This window comes from Homarus americanus, unplaced genomic scaffold (assembly GCF_018991925.1).
Source record: "Homarus americanus isolate GMGI-L3 unplaced genomic scaffold, GMGI_Hamer_2.0 scaffold37049, whole genome shotgun sequence".
NCBI lineage: Eukaryota > Metazoa > Arthropoda > Malacostraca > Decapoda > Nephropidae > Homarus > Homarus americanus.
This window is the reverse complement of record NW_024731829.1, coordinates 528,615-552,788: the sequence shown is the minus strand read 5'-3', so window position 1 is coordinate 552,788 and position 24,174 is coordinate 528,615. Positions and strand designations below refer to the sequence as shown.

Sequence of the window (24,174 nt, the reverse complement as noted above, 5' to 3'; positions counted from 1 at the left end):
GATTGGTTGGTCTCTACTTTGTGTTATTCTGGTGAATGACTCGAGTACATGTGAGTGGATGGTCTGTAAGCTTGTCTTAATCTATGAGTGGATGTAGCATGTCTTATGAGTGGATGGTCTGTATAGCTTGTCTTATGAGTGGATGGTCTGTATAGCTTGTTTTATAGTGGATGGTCTGTAAGCTTGTCTTAATCTATGAGTGGATGTAGCATGTCTTATGAGTGGATGGTCTGTATAGCTTGTCTTATGAGTGGATGGTCTGTATAGCTTGTTTTATGAGTGGATGGTCTGTATAGTTTGTCTTATGGTGTTCTTATAATGGTTATGGTGATTTTTGAAAATGCCTTGTGTGAACAGATGCTCAGGAATGGCTTTTTCATACATGCAAATTTTATGTCTTATGGGGCATCAATGAATGAACTGGAAGATTCATACCAGTAACACGCCCTCTTGCTACCCTGCCTTTATCAGTGGGCTAAATGAGTTTTGTGGGAGATTATTTAATATGTATGGATAAAGCTTTTGTTCCAATGCATCCCTTCTTACCTAGTTGACTCAGAGTTGGGGATTCAATCCTCTTTGATCTGGTAGTTGTCTCAAATAGGCAACTGACACATACAGTACAGTAGTCCACTCTCCCTAGTATGAGGAACTGAAACACTAGATAAAGAGATAAACACCGCATACATGATAAAGGAAAACAAACCATAGGATTACCACACTAAATGCCAAGTGTATCTAATTTAGACAAAGTGTAGACTGGGCTAGAGAAGTACAGTAAGTGCTTGGGACAGCATCCACCTGTCTGGGTAAGCTGACTCGCTAAGCTTAGAAAATTTGGAAATAGCCAGTGTGGTGCTCCCAGTCTTTCCATTGCACCACATTTGAATGGACAGAGAAAAGAATTTAGTGGGTGATATACAATTTAACTAGGGCTGATAAATTGAGCAGCAAAATGTGATGGTAAATGTATGTGAGGTGAAGTAATGAAGTTCTACTGGTAAAACTTGTACATGCTGTTTAAAATGTATTTTAATTGTGGTTGAAAAGAAAACAAAACCAAAAACAATTATGAGCTCACCCATGCCAGACCAACTCCCATAAAAAGTTGACTTTGATATTTCATAAATCAAACTACTTTGAGCCCATTTTGGCAGCTAATCTTGTGGCTGTTTGGGGGAGCATTGTAGTATGACTTTCATTGTATGGCTGAAGGTTCATAATGTATAAGCATAGTGCTTGGGTTGAATCCCTCACTGGTCCTTAGACAACCACTGGATCAAATGGGATTAAATCCTTTACCCTGAAACAATTTGGATCAATAATTGCCTTTTAGTGAAAGTTTTATCTGTACTGATAGAGTAAACTCACTAAACATATCTAGTCCTCTGACAAAGGCAGGCCTGGCCAGGTCTTTTAATGGTTTGGATCTCACAGGTGACTCATCTCTTTCCCCCAGTCACAAAATTATATTTTATATTTCAGTCCTTTATTTTTTGTCTTTTTTTATTAATTTTACATATTTCATCAGTTACTTCATTACCAATATTGTAATGTCAGTTTCATTGCCATATTTCACAATATTCATTTGCTGTACAGAGTAATTTGTTGTATACTGTATATACAGTAAACCCTTGATAGAGAACGAGTTTCAGTGTTGGAAGATCTTGTTTGCAAATCAAGGTAAACTCTCAAAGTTAACTTTTTCTGAGAAATTAAAGGTACATTCCATTATCCCAGAAATTCTTGCATTTTCCCCCCAAAAATTTATTCAAGAAATAAAGGCATTAAAGCTATGAATGACTGTCCTACACATCTATAATCCATGCAATCAATCTATGCCCACAGACCCTACATTCAAATATCATTTCACCACTAGCTGTTCAGATGGTTGGTTCATTCCTTATTACTTTGTTATGAACTTTATTGTCCAGTGTTAGTACAGGAAGAAACCAAAGTACGCTCTTCCTGCCAAGTGATGTCACAGTTTTCAGTATGATTCGTTCAAACATTGGTATCTGGGAACTACACCTTAAGGGTGGTGCGGCACCGTATTGCCAAGTCTGATTTTACTGTCATTACCAGATCTCTCAAGACTCATTACCAAATCAAGTGTTTCTTTACCCAATTGTAAAAAAATCATGTTAAGGAAACAACAAATAGCCTGATAACTTACCTCTACAGTATATAACTGAAGTTTAGATAATGTTGTTTTGACAGAATCGGCAATAATTCAGTCATTTGGGGCAGCAAAAACATCACTGCTCTCCTCCAAGTTCACCCCATATCATCATAAATGTTAAGTTAATTTTTTCTGTGTTAACACCAAATCATTTTCATTCAATATCATTGGTGGTGCCAGTTATATCACATGACTCAAACCTGTGACCTAAGATGATCCCAGGAAACTGTTGCAGTGTAGGGGGAAGACAGTCAGCCAGAACCATACTGACAAGCAGGGTGAGGATAATCCAAGGCTAAGCTCAACCTAGAAGTAATGGATGTTTTTTGACATGACCCATATGTACTAGGCAAGCCACCAACTATATTGATGAGCACCATCATTCATCAACAAGTGGTTATCCAACCCTCTTAACATGAAGTCAGTCCTTGGAAGGGTTACTTCACCACCATTCAACAGCTAGTGGGTTACTTACTCCATTGATATGATGTTTGCCATTGGACTTATAATTATGTGTCCCATACATTTTCAATACCTCCCATAATACTTTCTTTATCTATTCTATTGTATGTTTTTATAGATCTATATTTAACACCAAGTCTTCCTCTTCTCCAGAAATTTTCACTCTTATACAAAAACTTATATCTCATCCTTTTATAAATTTACCATCCTTTTTTTCTTAATTCTCTCACTAATAGCGTTTCTATACACTTTCTACGGTATAGTTAACAAATTCATTCATCTATATATAGTAATCTTTAATATCAGGAATCCTCAGGATCAAGGCCTTTCCAAAAGTCATGAATTAGCAACTTTGACAGCCCATTTGACATTATGAAAGCTTTCTTTTCTATAATTCTAACATTAAGATATATATACACATGTGAAAATGAACAATATGTGTAAAAAGAAATAAAGGAAATAAAACAGTAAAATATAGTACTGCATCATTCACCAGTGATGTACGAGTGGCCGCATTTGTTGGTGTTTATATTAGATTTTTGGGGAAATTTTGTTTTGTTATTTAAGCACATGTATTATAGTATATTTATTTTACAGATGAAAACAGTATACAGTACTGTATATTTAAGCAGTTTTATGATTGGCAGTTTTTTGCTCATCAGTTACAGCGAGCCTTCTAAGTCATGATGCAATGTGAATTAAGTCAACAACCCCAACAGCCTTTCAGAAAATACACACACACACACACACTTATCAGTCAAATTCATCTTGTCATAAATTATATTCACCCATTTCATTAATTATATTGGAGGAAATGCAGGTGAGGCTTTAGACTGTTTCAATTTGAATCTCTCATAAAGTGTAATGGCCACTTTCTGTAAATTAGGCTCATGTAAAGTCTTCCTTTTTGTCAACACCTTTGCTAGAATCTGAAAAATTATAATACTGTACTGTACTTTTACCTTTTAGAGTCTTTGTGTCACAGTTACTTGAGAAAACAAAATTTTATTCTTCCACTAAAACACTTCATTCTAAATCTCTTACAAATGTCTACTTTGGATAGATTTTTCGAGTATTTTACATTCTCATTCACTTTACATTTTTGTTTGTAGTAGGAATGACCACTGTTATTTCCTTTACTATTGAAAGCCATCACTGTAGAAGGTAAGTTATACAGGTCTTTGAATTTTGCAAGGAAAAAACAAAACTCTGACTTGATCTCACAAAGGCTGAGCTAGAGTGATCTGGGGCAGATATTTTCTTGTACATTTTACATTTAGGTTTTATACTTGTAGACACGGCATCTATAGTTTAACTACTGCTGTGCAAATTATACTCTTATTTTATTTTCTAACTCAATAACTGGATGCTATGATTTACAAATTTTGGATATGGAACGGATCTTTATCTCCAGTCTTTAGAAGAAGGCTATATTAAAAATCACCATTAGTATGATATTGTTTGTATTGTACAGTGTATACTGTATATGAGTATGTTGTATACTGCATTACAAACAATTTCAGTTCATACAGTCAATGCATCTTGATAATAATGTTTAAGGAATTATGAAACACCTTAAATGCTTTCAGCTTTAGAATCACATTTATGTTTTAGTACCTTGAAAATATCACACATGTTTAGTGAGTTAGGTAGTGGCAAGGCAATGTTTATTTATGAAATCTTCAGTTTGTGTGTGTGTGTGTGGGGGGGTGTAAGTGTGTATGGGGAATGTGTGTGTGTTTGGTGGAAGATGTGTGGGTGTGTGTTGCAATTGTGTATGAATTGGATATATATGTTTCTGTGTATGGTTGTGTATGTGTTTAATATCATTATGTACTGTATATAATTATCTGTGACTAATATATTGATCTCTTATAATTACGTATATAAGTGTATGTTTGCTTTCATTACTATATTGTGCAAGTTTTCAATCAAAATAATAGTAATTATATATTAACTCTGTATAAGTGATGTTGTGAAGGCTGAATGATGCTCTCATAATATTGTGCTGCAATTTAACTTTAACTACTGAAGGACACATTAAGAGGGCAATTTTCACAACTACATATTTATCCTTATAAGAAAAGGAACATGTGATCTAGTCATTGTTGTTAATGGCCTCTATTGATTTTAAGTTCTTTGTTTGTGTCTGATGTATCTGAACTTTGATCTCTTCATGTGGTTTCTTTATGTAAAATATTTAATTCTTACAGTTCTAAGTAGTAATTGCTTCATTACTAGCAGGTGTGTTCATTAACAAAATAAAAAATTGGTTTTAGGTTTACTAATGTACAGCTTTACTGTATCAAGTTAAAGACTCTGTATCAGGAGCACCTGTACAGTGAAACCTCCATGTAACGGACCCTCGATATAATGTATTTTTCTCTATACAGTATAGTCCATTAAATAGAGGTTTTAATGTACTGTACATTGTTTGAGACGAAGAGGAAAAATTATGTTGGTAGTGTTACTTGGTATGTCAATTGAGTGTATATATTTTAAAATTAGCAGAAAATTAAGAGTTATTCAGTGTTCATGAAAGAAAATTTAAGTTGAATAAGAGGAGTCTTTATGTATAGCCATTTCCTAATTGAGTAGGATAAATGGAATTCTCAGATACAGTTTCCTTTCATATTTATTTGGCAGTAATTTTCTTCATATGAGCAAAATAGTCTTCCTCTGTATTTTATCTTATATGAACTGCTTAATGAATCTCCATAAATTCAGGCTAGATACATTTTCTTGGTGAAAGAAAGATGGTATGGACACATGCAGTATATATGGATCAGAGCTGTGGCCACTGCATACATCTGCCTTAACAGAACCATCCAGTAACCTGACATGTCCTCTACTTTCAACAAATTTGTATCCACCTTCAGGCAAAATGACAACACAAGATTAATATATCCGTAATTTTCTTTGTTCATCAATTAAAAATATGTTTAACTGTGCTGATGTTCTTACTTACAAGCACATCAAAGTCCCTATATATTTAATCTTAAACTTACTCACATCGTAAGAATGTTTAGTGAGTAAAGCTGGGAAGTGCTGCAAGGTTGATCTTCTGCCTTCATGTGAGAGCCGTGTTGTCAGGATGAGTCCTCTAGTTCGTATTAATTGTTTTCTGGCAAATAATACCTGGCAGTTATATTAGCCAGTAGGAAAAAATGTAGTTTTTGACCAACTTTATTTTTGCTATACGTAGGCTCGTGTGATAATGCCGGTATTAACCCCTTCTCTATGGGGATGCCACTTTTAATATTTTATTTGGTGAACACTGGACAATTTTATTCAATTCAGAGGCACCTCGTACACAAGGGGCTAATAACCTCATTCTCTTATACCAAAATAACCTCTTTGTTATAGACACTCATTCAATAACACTGAATCTGTGTCATGTTACTGAATACTCTGGTGAGGAAGGTGCATGTGGCAGGTATTTTGACCATCTTAGAATATCATATACGGCTATACAGTATTTGTACATCATTTTAATCTTTTTTTTCTTTTAGTACTGTATATACGTATTGAGAAAGCCTCAAGCTTGCTAGAAGGGTACTGCTTATAATATTTATGATAGATAAACCATCCCAAGCAAGAATGAAAGGATTCTACCACATTTGAGAACTGTTTCTATTGTTCATCAAGTGCATGATAATCAAATAGGAGTTATGTATTTTGTACTGTATATTAAACTTCTTCATCACCATAAATATATATTGTAGATTAATTTCAAAATTTGAGTGAAGGAAGAATACAGTACTGTATACTGTATTGTGTAGTTTTTTATATGTGTCAGAAAATACCGAGTTATTTTTTTCTCAGAGAGGATGTAGTGTATTGCAAAGAGGAAAGAATAGAAAATTGGAATTTACATGTCCAGTACTATATACTGTACAGGTATTTGAAAATTTCTTTGCTGTGCCAACAAAGACTGTACTTTACTGTACTGTACTGTACTGTACTGAATGATACAATACATTATTTAAAGTTCACAGAGGAATGTAAACTGCTGGCGTTCTTGTACTCATATGATTTAATTTAAATACAGGTAGTAAATAAACACACTAATACTGTACAGTATTTGTAAAATTTGGGAACTGTTGTCAAAGGTTGTGGGTTTAGGTGCAAGGAAAGAATATTTCTCAGAAATATTTGGCAAATCATAGGAAATTTCAAATGCACAATACTGTAATAAGGAATTGTTGCACATGAATACAAAACTGGAACCAACTGCAGTTCACTGTAAGGCAAGTCATGAATATTCTAAGAATTTGATACCAAGAAAATTAACACCAATAGCATAAAAATTGCTGAAGCACTGTTACAGCTTTCACCTGTGTGTATTAATTCCCTTGTACAGTGAATTCTGCTATAACGTGTGTTTTGACAACGCGAATTGGCTCTAACGCGATTTATGAATAGAGGAACGAACGATATTTGTATAACGCGAACGCTTGTTTGCTGTAACGCGATTTTTGCTTTCTATTTCTCCAATTTTGTGGTATTAACTGTGAATATGGTAAAGAAGAATATCTCCAAGAAGCGTTCTGGTGATCGAATTCCCGGTGATGATCATAAGAGAAAGGCTATAACCCTTGAAGAGAAGCTTGATGTTATCTACCTCAAAATCACCCTTCTGCCCCATCAAGTTATATTCATATTTTTTCAAGGTAAAGTGTTACATTTACTGTATGATTTCACTATTAGATATGAATGTAACATTTATTTAGACTGTGCTATCCTTTGTGTTAGGCTAACTACTAAATTTGTTTCGATTTCGAGTAGTAATCTGCACCTAACCCTATTTTCTCCATAAGCCCTGTTATTTCTATTACACGAATTTCTATAACACGATGTTTTACAAGAACACAACTATCGCGTTATAGCAGAACTGACTGTACATTATATGAATTTGTACATTTTCTGGTGAGAGCTGAATTAATTGCAGTGATTTCTTTCAGCAAGTTAGGGGATAAGAATCATGGAGAGCAAGTAAAAGAGAAGCCTGGGTCACAAAGTTATGAAATTAAGAAGGTTTTGCAGATTTATTTGTTCAAGTGATGATATGAACAAGTGACAGAGGATTAGAGGGTATAATTGTGAAGTAAGATATTATTTATATAAAGGTACAGTATTTATAATATGTGAATGAGAGATTTATTATCAAGATTTTACGTCTTCTGTTTGTAATGCTTCAATATTTGACTTGGATTATCCTATGAGATACAAACTTAGACATTAGTTATATAGTTTAAGAATATTTTGTAATGTTGGATTCACCTGTTCCTAGAGAAATTGATCCATGTGGCATTGGTTATTTCTAAAAATTTATTTCAAGTGCCACTCCACCCCAGGGTCAGGAGAGTCCTTGTATATCTGTCTGCTAATATAAATATATATATTAGCTATCTGCTTCTGTGATCACACTGCTCCTTTTTGCCATTATAAGACAACTGTATCCACGTCAATGAAATTTTCACCCAAGTACAGTGAACCCTCGAAGATCCGGACTAAAAGGGGGGACCACCAGTCCGGAAAAGCCGATTGTCCGGATTTTCAGACAAATAATAAATGATATAAGAAACACCAAAAATACAGTACTAATGTAGTGATAAACAAATTACTGTATATACACCATGCATTTACCTATGATAACATAATAAGAAACATTGTATCATTACTAGAGTGAATGAAATAATCTTCCCACAAACAATTGTTTCCCACCTCCTCGGGCACCTGTGTCCAAGCAACTGACGGGTCAAGCAGCGCCCACGGGCCTGAGATCTTCTTTGCTCTGGTTTGGGAGTGTTTCTTAGGGAAACTTCTAGGAGGCTTCTTAGCCTAGAACCCCAAAATCCGAATTTCTCGGGTCCGGATCTTCGAGGGTTTACTGTATTCTGGTTTGATAGGATTATTATTTGAAGGTTTTATACACTCAAGAAAAGGAATATTCTGACAGCTTCACCTGTTTGGTGTAAGGTGCTACTTCAGTTAGTGCCTTGTAATTTCCCATATTTCCTATTTTTTGCCTTTCTTTCTTTTTGTGGAAATATTCATAACATTTTTACTAGGAGAGAAGTCCTGATTTTTATCATTGAATGAGGTTTCTCTGCTAGAGAAGGAAACCCCAATACACTACTTCCAAATTTCCATCATATTATGATGCATTTAATACATTTAGGAAATTAAAAGGTTTCAGCTACAAAATACATTTGGCCATTTTTACTATGCCTCAGGCAGGCACTCTAATACTGTATAATGTAAGGTGGGTCCTTCTTACCCAGTTGTGGATTTACATTTCCTGGATATTATTAAAACCTTAATATACAAAAATCAGAGATTACCTGTTTACTATGTGCTTCTCTTCTAACTGTGGAAAAAATCAGGTATTCTTAAACTGATAATCATATTGATAAATTCTCTTTATGAAGAGTGATGTTAACACTACCAGTCAAATTGGAAAGTTGATATACACTTGTATCCCTACTAAAGTGTCTTGATATATTGGTAAATAAATTAACAAATTATGATTATATGTTGAGGTTTTTACCCTATATGATACACACAAAATCTTCCTCGTGAAGTTGGGAATAACTTGCTGTAAACTAACAAGTACTGTACAAAGAGAACAGGAAATATTGTACCTCAATTGGCGAGTCATAAGCAAGACTTTAGTTGAAAGATTTAGGTGGATAGATTAAGAATGTTTTATGTACAGTATACAGTACTGTATACAGTACATAAACATTTGATCACATGCAGTTTGTTAGGACAGTGCAACCCTTCTTTACCTGAGTTACTGTAGGTATCACCCTATGCAGTACCTGGATATCCTATTGTATACTGTAAAATGTCTGCTGACTTGTTTCTCATGCCAGTGTTGTGCACATCATATAATTATAATCTATGGTTTAAATTCATCTCATTTATCATTAAGTTTGCCCCCTTTCTTTTTCTCTCTTCCAGACACCTGTTTTACAGTCAGTATCTTAAAAATGGCTGAATCACATCAATTGAAGCTCAGAAGATAATTTCATTTGCTACTGATAATTGTTGGATAATACTTGTAATGTACTGAGATAATTTATGCAATGTTGATATTAATTGGATAATGTTGATTGCATGTTGAAAAATGTTTAATGTATGGATAATTGTTGATGTAGGATAATGGCGACCACATGTAGGATAATAAAGACAATGATGATCAGAGCATGAGTCATCGCCCACATCTAACTCACTCCTTGTAACTTAATAAGTTCTTGGCACATTTGTCTTCCATTCATTCTAATTATTATAGGCCAATACAGTACTCAATCATAATTTACATAGGGTAAAGAGGCCTATTTAAAACAAAAATAGTTTATTATGGATATGACTATTATAAATACCAGTATATATCATTAATAATATTTTGTATACATATGTTCTTTTTAACATTTTTAAGATTTGTAAAACATTTCCATAAACTGAAATGTGGGCACAACATGGATATATTTACCAACATCATTTGATGAAGGCTTCGTGTACTGAGTGTATTTTTAATCTACCTCTACACATTGACACTGCAGAGTTACCCCATTGTGAAGCCTTCATAGAAAATTAAGAAAATAAAAAATAAAAGTACATTTTCCCATCGACTCCCATTATAAAAGCCGAGATACTGTACGTTCCTAAAACAAAGAAAAACATAACGTCTTAGAATGCTACAAAACATGTTTTTAACAAAAATATTTGCTGTAAAGTACTGTACACTCAGTAAAAAAATCTATCTTTACAATTATTGTGCAAAACAAAATGACACCACAAACAGAGGTTTTTGATAAAGGCCCATGAGGCATACCTCGCATGGGTAGTGAGACAACACGAGTGTTCAGTTCATCGGACCCCTACTGAAAGATACTATTTTTACTGAGTACAGAATGATTTTATGCTAATACAGTAATAAACATCAGTGAAATACTGTACATGCTGTAAAGTAACTGGTGGTGTGAGTGAGGAGTGGAATTGTCCACACAAGTTTGATGAATAAGCTTAGTTGTAGACTTAATAACACTGTGAGAGTTAGAGATTAATGAAATAAGTTAGTGAAACAAATAACCAAACTGGAAGTGAAAAAACTACATTATTTTAGCATATTTTCATAATCATTAATTTAATTATTAAAAACTACAGTATGTATAGGGTTTTGGCTTGTTAATCAAAGCATGGGACAATTTTTTGGTTTTGTTTTGTAAATGCAAATTTTAGTAAATCAAATCCTCATAAGTCAGGGTCTGCCTGTACTTGTACAACCCTGTAGTTTAAAGACACAAAGTTTTAAAATACCACTTGAGTAACTTTATAGAAATGGAATGTTTTTCACTGGTAGGTTTGTGGAGTTGTCTTTGAATGTGCCCTTTGGGGGCACACAGAGAATGTTTTTGTGTTGAAAGAAGATCATTCATCCATCTGTTCTCTTTAATTGGTGTGGATAACCTTCATGTTTTGGAACTGGTGCATCAACTGGTGGGAGGAGGTGGGACAGTGAGGGAAGAGTTGGTCACAATCACCACCATCATGACCAAGGTTGAGCGCCACCTGGTAGGCATTCAGGCCACTCCACTCTCCCTTGGTGGTGGTCACAGCCTTCCCAGACACCGTGCTGTTGAAAAAGTCAGGTCAGGACAAACTAGTGTTTTCATATACAGTAGTTGTTAATTAGTACATGTTTGTAAGATTAAGCTCCATTTTCATATGAGCCCAGGGATGAAAGAGATCTTGCTCATGATATATAATATGAAACCATCTCTAAAGTGCCTGGCAAAAATGAGGGATATTTTAAATCCTCTTTCTGCCAGAGGTTAGCAATACAAATGGATGCAAATGCTCATTTGTTTAAAACTACTGGGCAGAATGTAAAATTTTTTCCAAAGAATTATGGTGATGATGATGATCCCAGACTGGTAACATTAGCTCAACATTTTCTTTAAAAGAAGACAAGCTAACAAAGTTAAGAGGGAGGGATTTTGGAAGAAGTATAAAAAAATAACGTGATTGGAAAAAGTTGCCAAAATTGGACTTGGCATTACATGTTTGACGCTAAAAGTAAGATTGTGCGTTTTCAGATTGGATATATCAGTAGGTCTACTCACACTTATCACATAATCAGAGGCACATCTAACAACACATGTCATTCTGTTTGTGTACACATGATACTGGAAACCACAGGAGTCTTATGTTGATGAGATTCCCAGGTAACTGTAACCTATACTGTAGTTTGAAATATTCAGTATTCCCCCAAGTGGAGGTCTTACCTGAGGACATTGTAAAGGCTCTTTGCATGGCCAGCAAGGGAGGAGGCAGGTTTATTTCCTATGATACAAGTTAACTGTAAACTGCACCCTGTAGCATCCTTTTCCAGTGCCATCTGGAAGAGTTGTTCCACCAGCGGGTCGAGCTCGTTCTCTGGCTCAGCTTGGCGGCGGAAACGACCACCAGGGAAGGGTGAGTACAAGTCGTTGCGGTAGTAGTTACTGAGGGTGGGGCATAAGTAGAGTATTGGTCTCAGAGAAGGGAGATGTGGCTGAGGTTATGAAGAACTGAAAGGTTATGTTTTGTTTGATGTAAAAGTTACTGGAATGTGCACACCCACATGTGAAGTATTGCTCTAACAAATGATCTTGTTGCTGTATCAGCAGACACTAATTTAAGTTAACCTGACACAAATTAACCCAGTGTAATGCTTCTCAACTTCCTTGAAAAGATCAGAGCACTGTGCCTTAATCCAATATGCTCAATAATAATAATAATAACAACAACAATGATGATGATGATAGTAGTGCTACAGTAGTACTGTACATGTAATTGTACAGTATAAGTATTGTAAAATATGTTACTTACGGAGGGTACCTGTATCTGTTTTGCTGAGTAGCTGCATGCTTGCGGCCAAAGTGATACCCAGCACCCACAGCCAGCAGTCCCACGCCCAGGGTGAAGAGAGCATTGTTGTTGACTTGTACCCCTAAATTCTGGGGCTTTGCTGTCACTGTCACCAAGACCAACACCACCACCACCATCATCACTAACTGACTCCACTGCATCTGTTGATAAAGAGGTAGAGTACAGTAGTTACAATTTCACTCCACAAATAATACACCAAGCCTCTATTATTTCTTCTTTTAAGTATAACCAGCATGACACTAGGCAGATACTGTAATTGTGGCCATTTTGAAGGAGGAAGAGAAACAGAAAAAAGTTGGTCCACACTAATGTTTCTCTCTATCCAAGTACTGTATATGTACAAAATATGCTTTTTTGTTTGGTAACATTTTGTTTATCATTTTGCCACACAACCACCTCCCTGCACACAGTCCCTGTATATACCTGTAGTTTGTCATCTCTGTCATTTTAACTCCTTCAGTCATTATTGTTACATGCTGTGTGAAGTTTTCTTGTTACAGTACTACTTTATCCTCCTCACCACTGGTCAGCTCTTTAGCCAATTGGCCTGGTCATTTCTCTATTATGCAGTACTGGGCATCATGCCCAGTACTGGCTCCAGAATGTATCTATACCTGGGCCAGTGATGGTCGAGTCTATTCTTGAATGGTCTCACACTTGGTGTTCTCATAACTCTGCTTGGAAGATTATTCCAAGAATTAACAACTCTCACTCCAAAAAAGTTAACTCTAACAATGTTCTGTATACTTGTGGGGTTGGGGCTTCTTTAACCTGAGGCTGTGACTTTCACTGGGGTGGACATCTGCTAACTCCAGATATAACACTAAACCGAGTACTGCCCTCTGAGGTGCTAATAAATCACCCTTGCCTATCAATTGTATAAGCTAGGCAACTGCAGGTGTTCTAATCTCACTTGATCCGTGAGGTGCTGGGGTGAGGGCACCAATTTGGTGGCTCTCCTTTGGACGTTCTCAATCAATTGGCAGTCTCTTAACATATCGGTGGGGGGGGGGGGATGACAGTACAGTACTCATAAGTGGGGGACGAACTCACCTTTGAAGAGTATGCATACTATCTTTGTGTAAGCCCCTTTGAAGTTTCACTACTCCTGAAGTCACTAGAGACCTTCCTGTAGTGCTTCACAGTCTGTTGGGTTCTTAATCTCCCAGAATAACTTAGTGTCATCCACAAGCATTTATCTGAATAGCATGACATTCATTTCTAATACAAACAAACAAACAACGCTCCCAGCACACTTCCCTGTGGCACAGTGACAATATGATCTACACACGATAGAGATAAGCACATAAAAAAGTTACACAACCGGCCACTACCATATTCAAACCAGAGTTTTATAATATAAAACCTTATTATTGTCCACCCTCACCTGCCTCATCTAACTGCTAGTTAGTATGGATAATGGGTGAGGGTGGAAGGTAGCTGTGAGGGTAGGGAAGGAGGATGAGAGTCATATACCGTGAAGGTTGTGAGGCCTTAATTATGGCTCAGTAATGCGAGATGGTGATGTACATGTTAATACACATAAGGTTGTTTTCACTTTCGTTTATATTTCATAGATCACTAGGCAGGTAAACAAGTGACATGAGCTGCTGGAAGGGCAACAGAGGTCACTTGTTTGATTGTTACGAAACTTTTCCTATAAAATGAAATATTCCTTAAATTGGTGACAAAAATCGATTTGATGGAAAAAAAATCAAAGTGAACTTAAGAGATAAAGAGAGAGCCAAGGGCAAGCTAAGGCTGATGGAATGTCAAGGCTGAGGATTACACTATTGGAACTAAGTAACTACACCTTATTTTCATAAAGGCTGTTAGTCAGTGCCCATTATCAAATAGTACTCCATTATGGAATCTCTTTGTTACATCGTAAAAATCCGTTGTCATCCCATTAATTACTGGTTTCATGAAGCCAGTCAGTCAGCCCCTGCTCTGAGGAACAGTGATTTGCAAACTTCAGTGATGAAATTTCGATTGGTCAAGATTACAGACTGTGTGGGTTGGACTATGTACAAATGTTGCGTGAGTGAGGGATGTCAAGGCTACTGTTGCGTATTACATGACAGTATTTGAGAAAGGCGCCTGACGTTTAGTTACCTTTATTATAAGATAAATTAACGTTAAAATTAATCCAGAACTCTGTTAAGTAAATGTTGGTAAACAATGTAAGTTTTATCTAAAGAAAAAACGTGACGTATGGGAGCTTTCACATATCTGTTAAAGACGTAAGACTTTAGCTAATTTTCTCCTTTATTAGGTGGAAATGGAATTTTAAAAAGTCAGATTTGCACGCGAGACTGTTGTAACTAACTGCATATCCTTATTCGTGGTTCAGAACAAAAAACAACAAGCACATCTCTCTGAATCCTGACCAATCACCCAATTCAAAATACAGTACGAGGCAAGTACAGCACATGTTTCCTGCTGGTTGTGTACTGAGGGCATCTCAGCGTAACGTGAGTCATTGTGGTGGTGGTGGTGGTTGTGTGGACTGCTGTAAGTGCTGTCTCCTGACGACTGATGCAATGATGGCCCAGAGCGTGGCCTCCATACTTTTATATTTTTGTATTCACTCTCCTCTCTCCTCAGTGTGTGATGTACAATGGATAATGTGCCGGACATTCTCTTTTCAGTTGTTTGTCTCCTGTAAGTAGTACATTAACTTTGTATATGTGTGTGTATATATGGATTAATTTATTCTTTTTATAATGTAAAAGGGATCGAAAGCTGGTGGTACAGCGGAAGGGCACTTGCTTCTCACCACCACCACCACCACCTCGAGACAGATGTAAAAAGGATGTTATCCATTGTAGTCCTATCAAACTTAACAGGTTGTATCAGGATACTCTGGTTTCCTCCCGTGCTGATGAGTGGTAGAAATAATAAATACAATAATAATAAAACGAATTTGGCTAATATATAATTGTTTACGGTCAAAATAAGTTATTCATTTTCTATTAAAGCGCTGTCAAAGAAAACGGATTAATAAAAGTTAAATAGTGTACTGTAATTGTATCTTATTAGATGTACGAGTATGTACACCGTAACAATGTACAGTAAAATTAAGACATAAAAATTTATTGCAAAATTGAAATGCCAACAAATAAGTAAACGACCCCAGCATTTCACAATACTGTACTGGGCAGCCATACCTGTTTACAATGAGTGTCGCGAATACATTGGCTAAGCTTCCCTCGCTCACTCCTCGCGGGTTGTTTGCAATGATAGAGTTAGTTGCTTGTTGCTGTTTGGATCACTTTTGGTTTTATCTTGTCACAAGCGTCAGTCAGGGTATTTCCTCACCAGGGTGTTACTAAATCAGTGGCTGACGAAGCACTTACACCACAAATACACTGACATTACGTAAATTAAAGACGAGGAGTAAATAACAATAATCTCATGCTACGTCAGCACTTTTAATGTATTAAAATTAAGCAATATCGTAAAAGTTAAAACATATTAGTTGATGGAAGATGAATTATTATTTATGTAATTTTTGTAGGTAGATTAAAAGATTACAGTTTTGTTGATTAGGGAGACGTAACAATTCTTGTCCGTGTTATTGTGTAGGAGGACAATGACACTACTATCACTACTACTTTGCTGTCACTCTGAATCGAGTATGACGATCATCCAGCTATGATACAATGATATGAGTTATTAAGGATGTCACCTAGGTTGGTGAGTTTTGAAGTGACTAAAGAGGCCGATACGGGACCCGCAGGGTCGTCCACATTCGTTGAACATGTGGAGGGATGCATCTAGTGCGGGGAGGGCGATGGCGTTGGCGCTTGTCTGCCTCGGTTTGCAGTCGGGCTAACTCGAAAGTATTGACACCTTCTCATGTGGTGCTCCTCCAAGCGTTACGATGTGGAGTAATCGACTCCCAGGTGAGGGGGTCGATTTGGCACTTTTTCAGGTTGGGTCTTAAGACTTTCCTTATACCTTTTCAATTGCCCGCCGGCGTTACGTTTACTATTCGTTAGGTGACTGTAAAGTAACTGCTTTGGCAGTCTACTGTCGTCCACGCGGGGGGTAACATGGCCAGTCCAGAGTAGCTGTTCATGGATAATGGTAGCCTCGATGCTCCTACAATGACACACACACACACTGCCGTAACTTTCAGCCTATCTCAGGTAACATTTCTGTGAGTTTAGCGGTCACTCCAGCGATTCTCAAGACTTACACCTATGGGAAGGGAAGGCACTGATAGCATATTGAGTAAGGTAGATCTATGACTCGTGATGTTCAGTGTTGCAAGGAGATTTATGTGGGTAACTGAGAGTGGGAACAGTACTTGTTTTACCTGTGTGGTGATGTTTGGTGAGATTGACCCTGTGTGGTGGTCATGGTGGTGTGATTGACATTGTGTGGTGGTCATGATGGTGATGTATAGTGTAGGTTTACTTTGTGTGGTGGTCATGATGGTGATGTATGGTGAGGTTTACCTTGTGTGTCGGCCATGGTATACTGTAGTTAGACTTATCTTATGAAATTAATAATAATGTTTTGACTACCCGGGTGTTACGTCGTGAGGACCTTAGAAAATGTGCAAACAGACCTAATTTTGAGGTCAGGAAGCATACGAGTGGAATTGCATCGAAGACCAATGTTAATATAAGCGTTTTTTTTTTAATCTGCGTTTTAAGAATTTTCTAAGTTCCCTCTGCTGGGATTCAAAGTTAGGCTAGACTGTCAAATTACGCAGGTCCCGGTAAAGCACACACAACCTTACGTTAGATTTCCAAACATGCAGGTTTCACTGTGAGCACAACACTACCATATACCTCTGTGGTCGTGGGGTGAGTGTGTGTCGATCACAAAAGTTTGGATTAGACTGTCTTCTACGAGGCGGTTCATCCGGTATATATGTGTTGGCGCCCGAGTGAAAGTTCTCCCACCCTTGAAATCGTTCGTACACAGTGGCAGCCGCGGACCCCAACCCAAACCTTATATTGTACTATAGACGGAGCCAAATTTTCCCCTTGTTAGTTTGATAACTTCCCGACCACAAATTTGATTTAACTTTTAGAATTATATATTATGAAGATGTTCTTATAAATTTCCGAGAAGATTTGAGCATAGATCTGGCGCCAGAGATCAGAAGGACATCGTTATAAGAAACTTGTAACACGGAAATAGGAAGCAAGGAAATACATTAATCACATGGGTAAGGAAACAACTCCTTACCGGACAAACCCTCAGACAGCTGGACCTCCCCTGCCGCCCCACCCACTCCTGCGTCCTTCACAGTACTCAACAAACTACGTCACCAGCCGAGTATGGGAAAACTGTGATATTTAATACTAATAGTTTTTAGTTGTCAACGGAAAGGCTGAAGTTCGGGCGTGTTACATGAGTACTGTACTGTATCTGAGAGTTTTGATAAATTTTATCCTTTGTTTGTGAAATTACAGGCAACGAAAAATATATAAACATATTTCCGGTGACTTTAACACTGATTTAGTAAGAAATAATAACATGACAAAAGACTTTATTACAGTAGTGTGGCGTCACCGCGTCTACCTGAGCATCACCCAGCCTTCACGAGTGACCACAGCCACTTCCACCATAATGACCACAAACACACACATTTTCCTCACGCTGGGGCTGTATAAACTGTGTCAAGTTACTTCCTTTTCTCTTCAACATTATCCCGAGGCAGGATAGTTGTGTTTCAATCTCCGCAGTTGAACATCTCATTTGTTTGTTTCGAAGCTTTAGGACTCGTGATCCATACCTTTACCTCAGGAGAGTCCAGGTTATCGCCTCCTTCAGAGTGAACTGTATCTCCCGGGCAAACGTGTGGACGATGATGGCAGGACCCAGCAAACTGTGTTGTTATTTACGTGAAGGAAGAACAGGAAACGAGGAACACACAACACCACTTATAACTTCCTGTAGATGTAGGTCTTGATCCAGGTTGTCCTTCACTCATCTAATATGAATGGAAATTAGATAATAATGTTCCTTTAATGTTCCTTTATTTCCCAGCAATTTCCTCCTCAACTTTACCTAATTACGCCGGGATTGCGTCACAGGATGTTGGACTTGTGTTGTGTTACTGTGAGTGTCGTGTGTCACTGTGATCTGCCCCCCCGAGACTGAGACTGATGCACCATGGTAGCTGAGTGATAAATTGAAGATTATCCTGTCTGTCCTGTTGTGCTAGATGCCAGGAACAACCCGGCCATGCATACAGTAACTACGGGGTATTGTACTGCAGATGTGCAAGATGATACGTGTATATCTTGTTCCGATCTAGGGGAGGGGGTATGCGGTGTGGTGTACTCGTGGAATATAAGTGATTCTCCAAAACCATCTCTGGTTGTGGGTGGTGTTGTGGTAGGGAAAGGTGATACGAAAAGTCAGAGATTGGATGATGATCATTCTAGTGTGTAGGGTTCATCCATTACTAATTTAATTGATAAAATATAATCGCAGCATTATTTGACGAGCATTTCCTTATGTTGGTAAAATATGATAGATAATTGGAATGAAGAGGTGTGTCAGTATTTTGCTAACTAATTATATTTTGAATTGATAACGGAGAATGTTTACATATTGTGAAGTTCGTATTTGTGTTCATAGTGCAAAGACAACAACCAACTGATAGTCCAAACACCTCGCTTATTAACCCCGCCCACTGATGACGTCATTACCGAAACACCAATACTCGGCTTCGAACACTGAAACAATTCTCTCGAGGATTTTAAGTAATTAAGCTTTATTAAGTTAATTGGTTAGTTATTATTACTTCAGGTAGTTATTGTCTCGTTGTCGGTTCAGTTATAATGTATAAATGTTGGTTATTAAAATGGGATTATGAAGGTTGATGGTTCAGTATGGGGGAGTCGAGGCCTCAGTCATCCGCCACAACGAACGTGTGACAGAGATTATTTTGGAGCGGTCACACGCCAGGGAATGTTAGTTTGTGTTTTCTGCTGCTGCTGCTGGGTGAACGCTACTGTTGTTGAAGGATACTTGCTTGCTGATGGACTACTGCTTCCAGTCGGGTGACGCTGATGGGTGCTGACGTAGACGACCGGGTAACGGGTAAAGTTCCACCAAATTCGATAGTGTTCTAGGGAATTGATAAGGCTGTTTACTCGAACTTTACAACCGAGGTCTAGGGTCAGATTGTAGCATGGCAGTTTGATTGTATGGCGGACAGACACACGGCGCCATAGCGTTTCTTTATATAACTTAACGTAATTGATATTTTAAGGGATAATAATTTGATGATCTCTTGCTAATTTACGTACTTGGGGAAGCAAAAATTAGCTGTTGTGTAACTTTCTGCGTGCCATTCGGCGGTGAGGAGTGTAGGTCCCCGAGTTTGTTCATTAATGTTCGTGCTCCCTCGAATTCTTGTTCTCGAAACCGGATACAAATAAAGTCTGTCCACATCAATTTTGGTCATTTCTGCCCCATCGTAACCTAACCTTCAATGGATTCTTTTCATATAACTTAAATATTACCAAAGAATATTATTCTTGTTGTGAGCAATAAGGGAATTTATCTACGTGTTAAAGGGATTTTGACGATTTAAACTGTCAGGGTTGTGGACTTAAAACCAGAGTATTAGCTTCCAGACGCCCCTGTGTAGTCGACCCGTCTGATACTGTTAAATTTAATTATTCTGATACAGTAATGTACTTTGGGTGATCGATCTTGATGATAGTTAGACGATAGTTCAGGTTAATTTTGATTGCGTGTTATCTGCTTAAAATGTCACTTGTTCCACCGTTATATTATTGTACTTTCTGCCTTAAGTTCCGGGGGTTCAAACTTAATGATATAGACCATTGAATCTATAAACTACAGTAAACAAAATTCCAACTATAGAGGCATCAAACTTAAGTGTTAGTGTGATGAGGTTGACGAGGGTGTAGCCACTAAGAGCTCTTTAATGATCTTATTAATCAAAGGTTTGACTTGCACTACAGCACAGGTTATTAGATTGTCGTAACTCTTAATCGTGGTGACTTGTTCAGATTCGCACCGCCATCTTGGAATGTCGTTAATCCATCCATCCGTATTCATTGTAAATTCACTACTAGGGCCCGAAAAATAAGAATTAAACTAAAAAAAAGTTATTCTCATGTGACCCGGCCAAGCTTGTGGGGGGTAGACGAGATGTTATGTTGTCCGGAAGAGTCTAGGTACTACAGTGGACTTGTCTCTGGAGATGAAGAGTAGGACAGTTGTTGGCGTGGTTAGGCCTGAAGTATAGGTATGTTTGGAATGTGGTTCCGGCAGCCTACAACACTAGTCTGGGTGTGTACGGAGTAGTTCACTAGACAGGATTTGAGGAACCATAAGAGTTTTACCCAAGTGAAGATAAGAATGGTTGGTATGACATTACGTCAGGTGTACTATAGAGAAGTCATTCCGACGGACAAACTGTTGCAGTATTTCATGAGTGGAAATACACGAGTCTCCCCTATAGTTCAATTCCTCCAGAGAAAATTGGTAGAAAACGACAAAACAAGGAATTTATAAACACGCTATGAAAGTTGCTCGTTAAATTTAATTCACAAATGAATTGTTACAAACATTTGTCACAACTTGTATGATAAAGGAAAAAATCCTGTTGCAGGAGAACGGTGATGTGAAGAGGCGTCAAGAGTGGAGGAGTCCTGTACCAGCTGAGAGGGAATCTGCTGCCTGGGGAGTAGGTTACATGACAAGGTGAATCCTTTAAACTATTTTAGGAGTTTTAAATGGGACTTACTTAATTAAACTGCGTACTTAATTTAACTGCGTTCTCAAAGTAATTTCATTGAATATTCTAGAAATTATCTTCGAAGATAGTTTTTGGAATTTTAAACTTAATTCATTGCCGTTATTAAATTGAACTTAAAAATAGCTCCTTATATATTCCGAGTTGGAGGACGCGAGTCAGGTTTGTGGATTCTTTCTTTAGGCATCTTAGACCAAGATTTGTTCTCGATATATTAGTAACTTTAAATATTTAAAATACTTTGAAGAACTGTTAAATTACCTTTTTAGAGTTTGTTGAAGGTATCAAGTTCTGTTTTAAAGTAATATTTTCATAATTTTAATTTGTATTTTGTTAATAGTTTTGGCGAGTTTTTAAAATCCACTTTGTGAACACTATTGACCCAGGACTATCTTGTCTTGTCATCCATTTAACTTTCATTTCTCTTAATAGGAAAAAGAAGATACACTAGTCCTCCAGTTGCACGTCCGAGGCAGACATCAACGCCATTGTGACAAGTTTCCTGGCATCCAGTTACACGCTTGAGGTCGCCATGCTGTCGTCTACGCCATTGTGACCGTTTCCTGGCATCCAGTTACACGCTCGAGGTCGCCATGCTGTCGTCTACGCCATTGTGACCGTTTCCTGGCATCCAGTTACACGCTTGAGGTCGCCATGCTGTCGTCTACGCCATTGTGACCGTTTCCTGGCATCCAGTTACACGCTCGAGGTCGCCATGCTGTCGTCTACGCCATTGTGACCGTTTCCTGGCATCCAGTTACACGCTCGAGGTCGCCATGCTGTCGTCTACGCCACTGACAGTTTCCTGGCATCCAGTTAATCTCCATCACCGGCCTTGGACCTGATCTCTCCAGTTTTCATAGACCTTAACACGCGTTCTCACTTCACAAGAAGCACTCCAGTAAATCTTGGCCACCAGACCAAAAGCGGCTTTTAGGCTTTTGTTATGTAATCCGAAAACATTTTTGCAATCTTTTTTAATTATAACTTGATATTTAAATCTTACTATTAAATTAACTTTATTTAAACTTTTGGAAATTTCTCAGATTTTAATTAAATTTTATTAATTTTCAATAAATTATCTGAAAAAATTGGTCAATTTTTTTTTTGCCGTTTATAGACTATCTCGATTGCCTTGTTTGAAGTGTCCAGTTTACACATCGAACTTTTTTCCTAAAATCTAAGTAAAACTCTTTACATAGGAAGGAAAAAATTTATTTTTAAATATTAATTTTTTTTTTGTAAAGTACAGCTTTTACAATTTTTTTTACAAACAAGATATGAGAAGTCACTCACTACATGCAAGTTGTAAAGATGTAATTACTTCAAAAAGCATAATATTTACTAGTATTCTGTATTGACACGAAAAAGCAAAAATATTGTTACATATGAAGATAGAACTAAAGTACACAACATTGGTGAACCGAGAAGTAATGGATTGTGATGTAGGTTTTATCTTGGAGTTTTTTCTCTGGTTATTGTTGTACAAAACATCAAACCAGTGAAGATCAAAACTTCCTACTTCACAACCAATCACTGATCTCAGTTGACCAATGTTGTGTAGCGTAACTTCATCTTCTACAATATTTTACCCTTTCCTGTCAACGAAATGCTTGTGAAGAATTTATTGCAATTTAAAGTAATTATTACATCTTTACAACAAACCTACAATGAATGTCACAGGTTTTTTGTATTCTGAGTATAATAAATAGGCAAAAGACACCTTAGAGCCCCCATTGGTGTATTACAACAGTCGCAAGCCCTAGCAGCCTACTCCATTGGTGGGGCAGACCATAAGGACAGTGACACCACTAGCAGCTTAACCCATTGGTGGGACTGAATACTTCTTTACAATGGTTGAATTAAACATTATGTAGTCAAACTTGATCCTTAGTGACAAGGTCCACTTACTAAGAGATTATAACATTGTACAATAAAGTCTAATCCATATTAAGATAATCAATAAGTCCATCCCTCTTATAAGCATCTAAGCAAGCAAGTCCTACACAACACAGTAGGCAAGTCCTTACACGAAACAACAAGCAAGTCCTTCCCCCACTCCTACACAGCAAGCAAGTCCTTCCCCCACTCCTACGCAGCAAGCAAGTCCTTCCCCTCTCCTACACAACACAGTCAGCAAGTCCTTCCCCCACTCCTACACAGCAAGCAAGTCCTTCCCCCACTCCTACACAGCAAGCAAGTCCTTCCCCCACTCCTACACAGCAAGCAAGTCCTTCCCCACTCCTACACAGCAAGCAAGTCCTTCCCCCACTCCTACACAGCAAGCAAGTCCTTCCCCACTCCTACACAACAAGCAGTTCCTTCCCCACTCCTACAAGCAAGTCCTTCCCCACTTACAGCAAGTCCTTCCCCACTCCTACACGGCAAGCAAGTCCTTCCCCCACTCCTGCACGGCAAGCAAGTCCTTCCCCACTCCTACACAGCAAGCAAGTCCTTCCCCACTCCTACACAGCAAGCAACACTCCTACACAGCAAGCAAGTCCTTCCTCCACTCCTACACAACAAGCAAGTCCTTCCCCACTCCTACACAACAAGCAAGTCCTTCCCCCACTCCTACACAACACAGTCAGTAAGTCCTTCCCCACTCTTCCACAACACAGTTGCAAGCAAGTCCTTCCCCAACTCCTACACGGCAAGCAAGTCCTTCCCCACTCCTACACGGCAAGCAAGTCCTTCCCCACTCCCAGCAAACAGTCCTTCCCCACAGCAAGCAAGTCCTTCCCCACTCCTACACAGCAAGCAAGTCCTCCCACTCCTAGCAACAAGTCCCCCACTCCTACACAACAAGCAAGTCCTTCCCCCA

At 37.8% G+C, this 24,174-nt stretch overlaps 1 protein-coding gene and 1 long non-coding RNA gene across 2 annotated transcripts; one reads left to right on the top strand and one right to left on the bottom strand.

Annotated features, from left to right (window-relative positions):
- Window positions 1–9,990: 9,990 nt before the first annotated feature.
- On the bottom strand, window positions 9,991–13,583 carry LOC121867838. The gene is made up of 4 exons (XM_042367958.1): window positions 13,500–13,583; window positions 12,527–12,726; window positions 11,941–12,159; window positions 9,991–11,288 (listed from the first exon to the last, which is right to left on the bottom strand). Exons 1-4 carry the CDS (start codon window positions 13,581–13,583, stop codon window positions 11,105–11,107), a joined length of 687 nt encoding a protein of 228 aa, XP_042223892.1. The 3' UTR covers window positions 9,991–11,104.
- A 5,969-nt stretch (window positions 13,584–19,552) lies between these two features.
- LOC121867839 lies at window positions 19,553–23,269 on the top strand. The gene is made up of 3 exons (XR_006089253.1): window positions 19,553–19,660; window positions 21,207–21,298; window positions 21,783–23,269. It is a non-coding gene; the product is annotated as an uncharacterized LOC121867839 (long non-coding RNA).
- The last annotated feature ends 905 nt before the right edge of the window (window positions 23,270–24,174 follow it).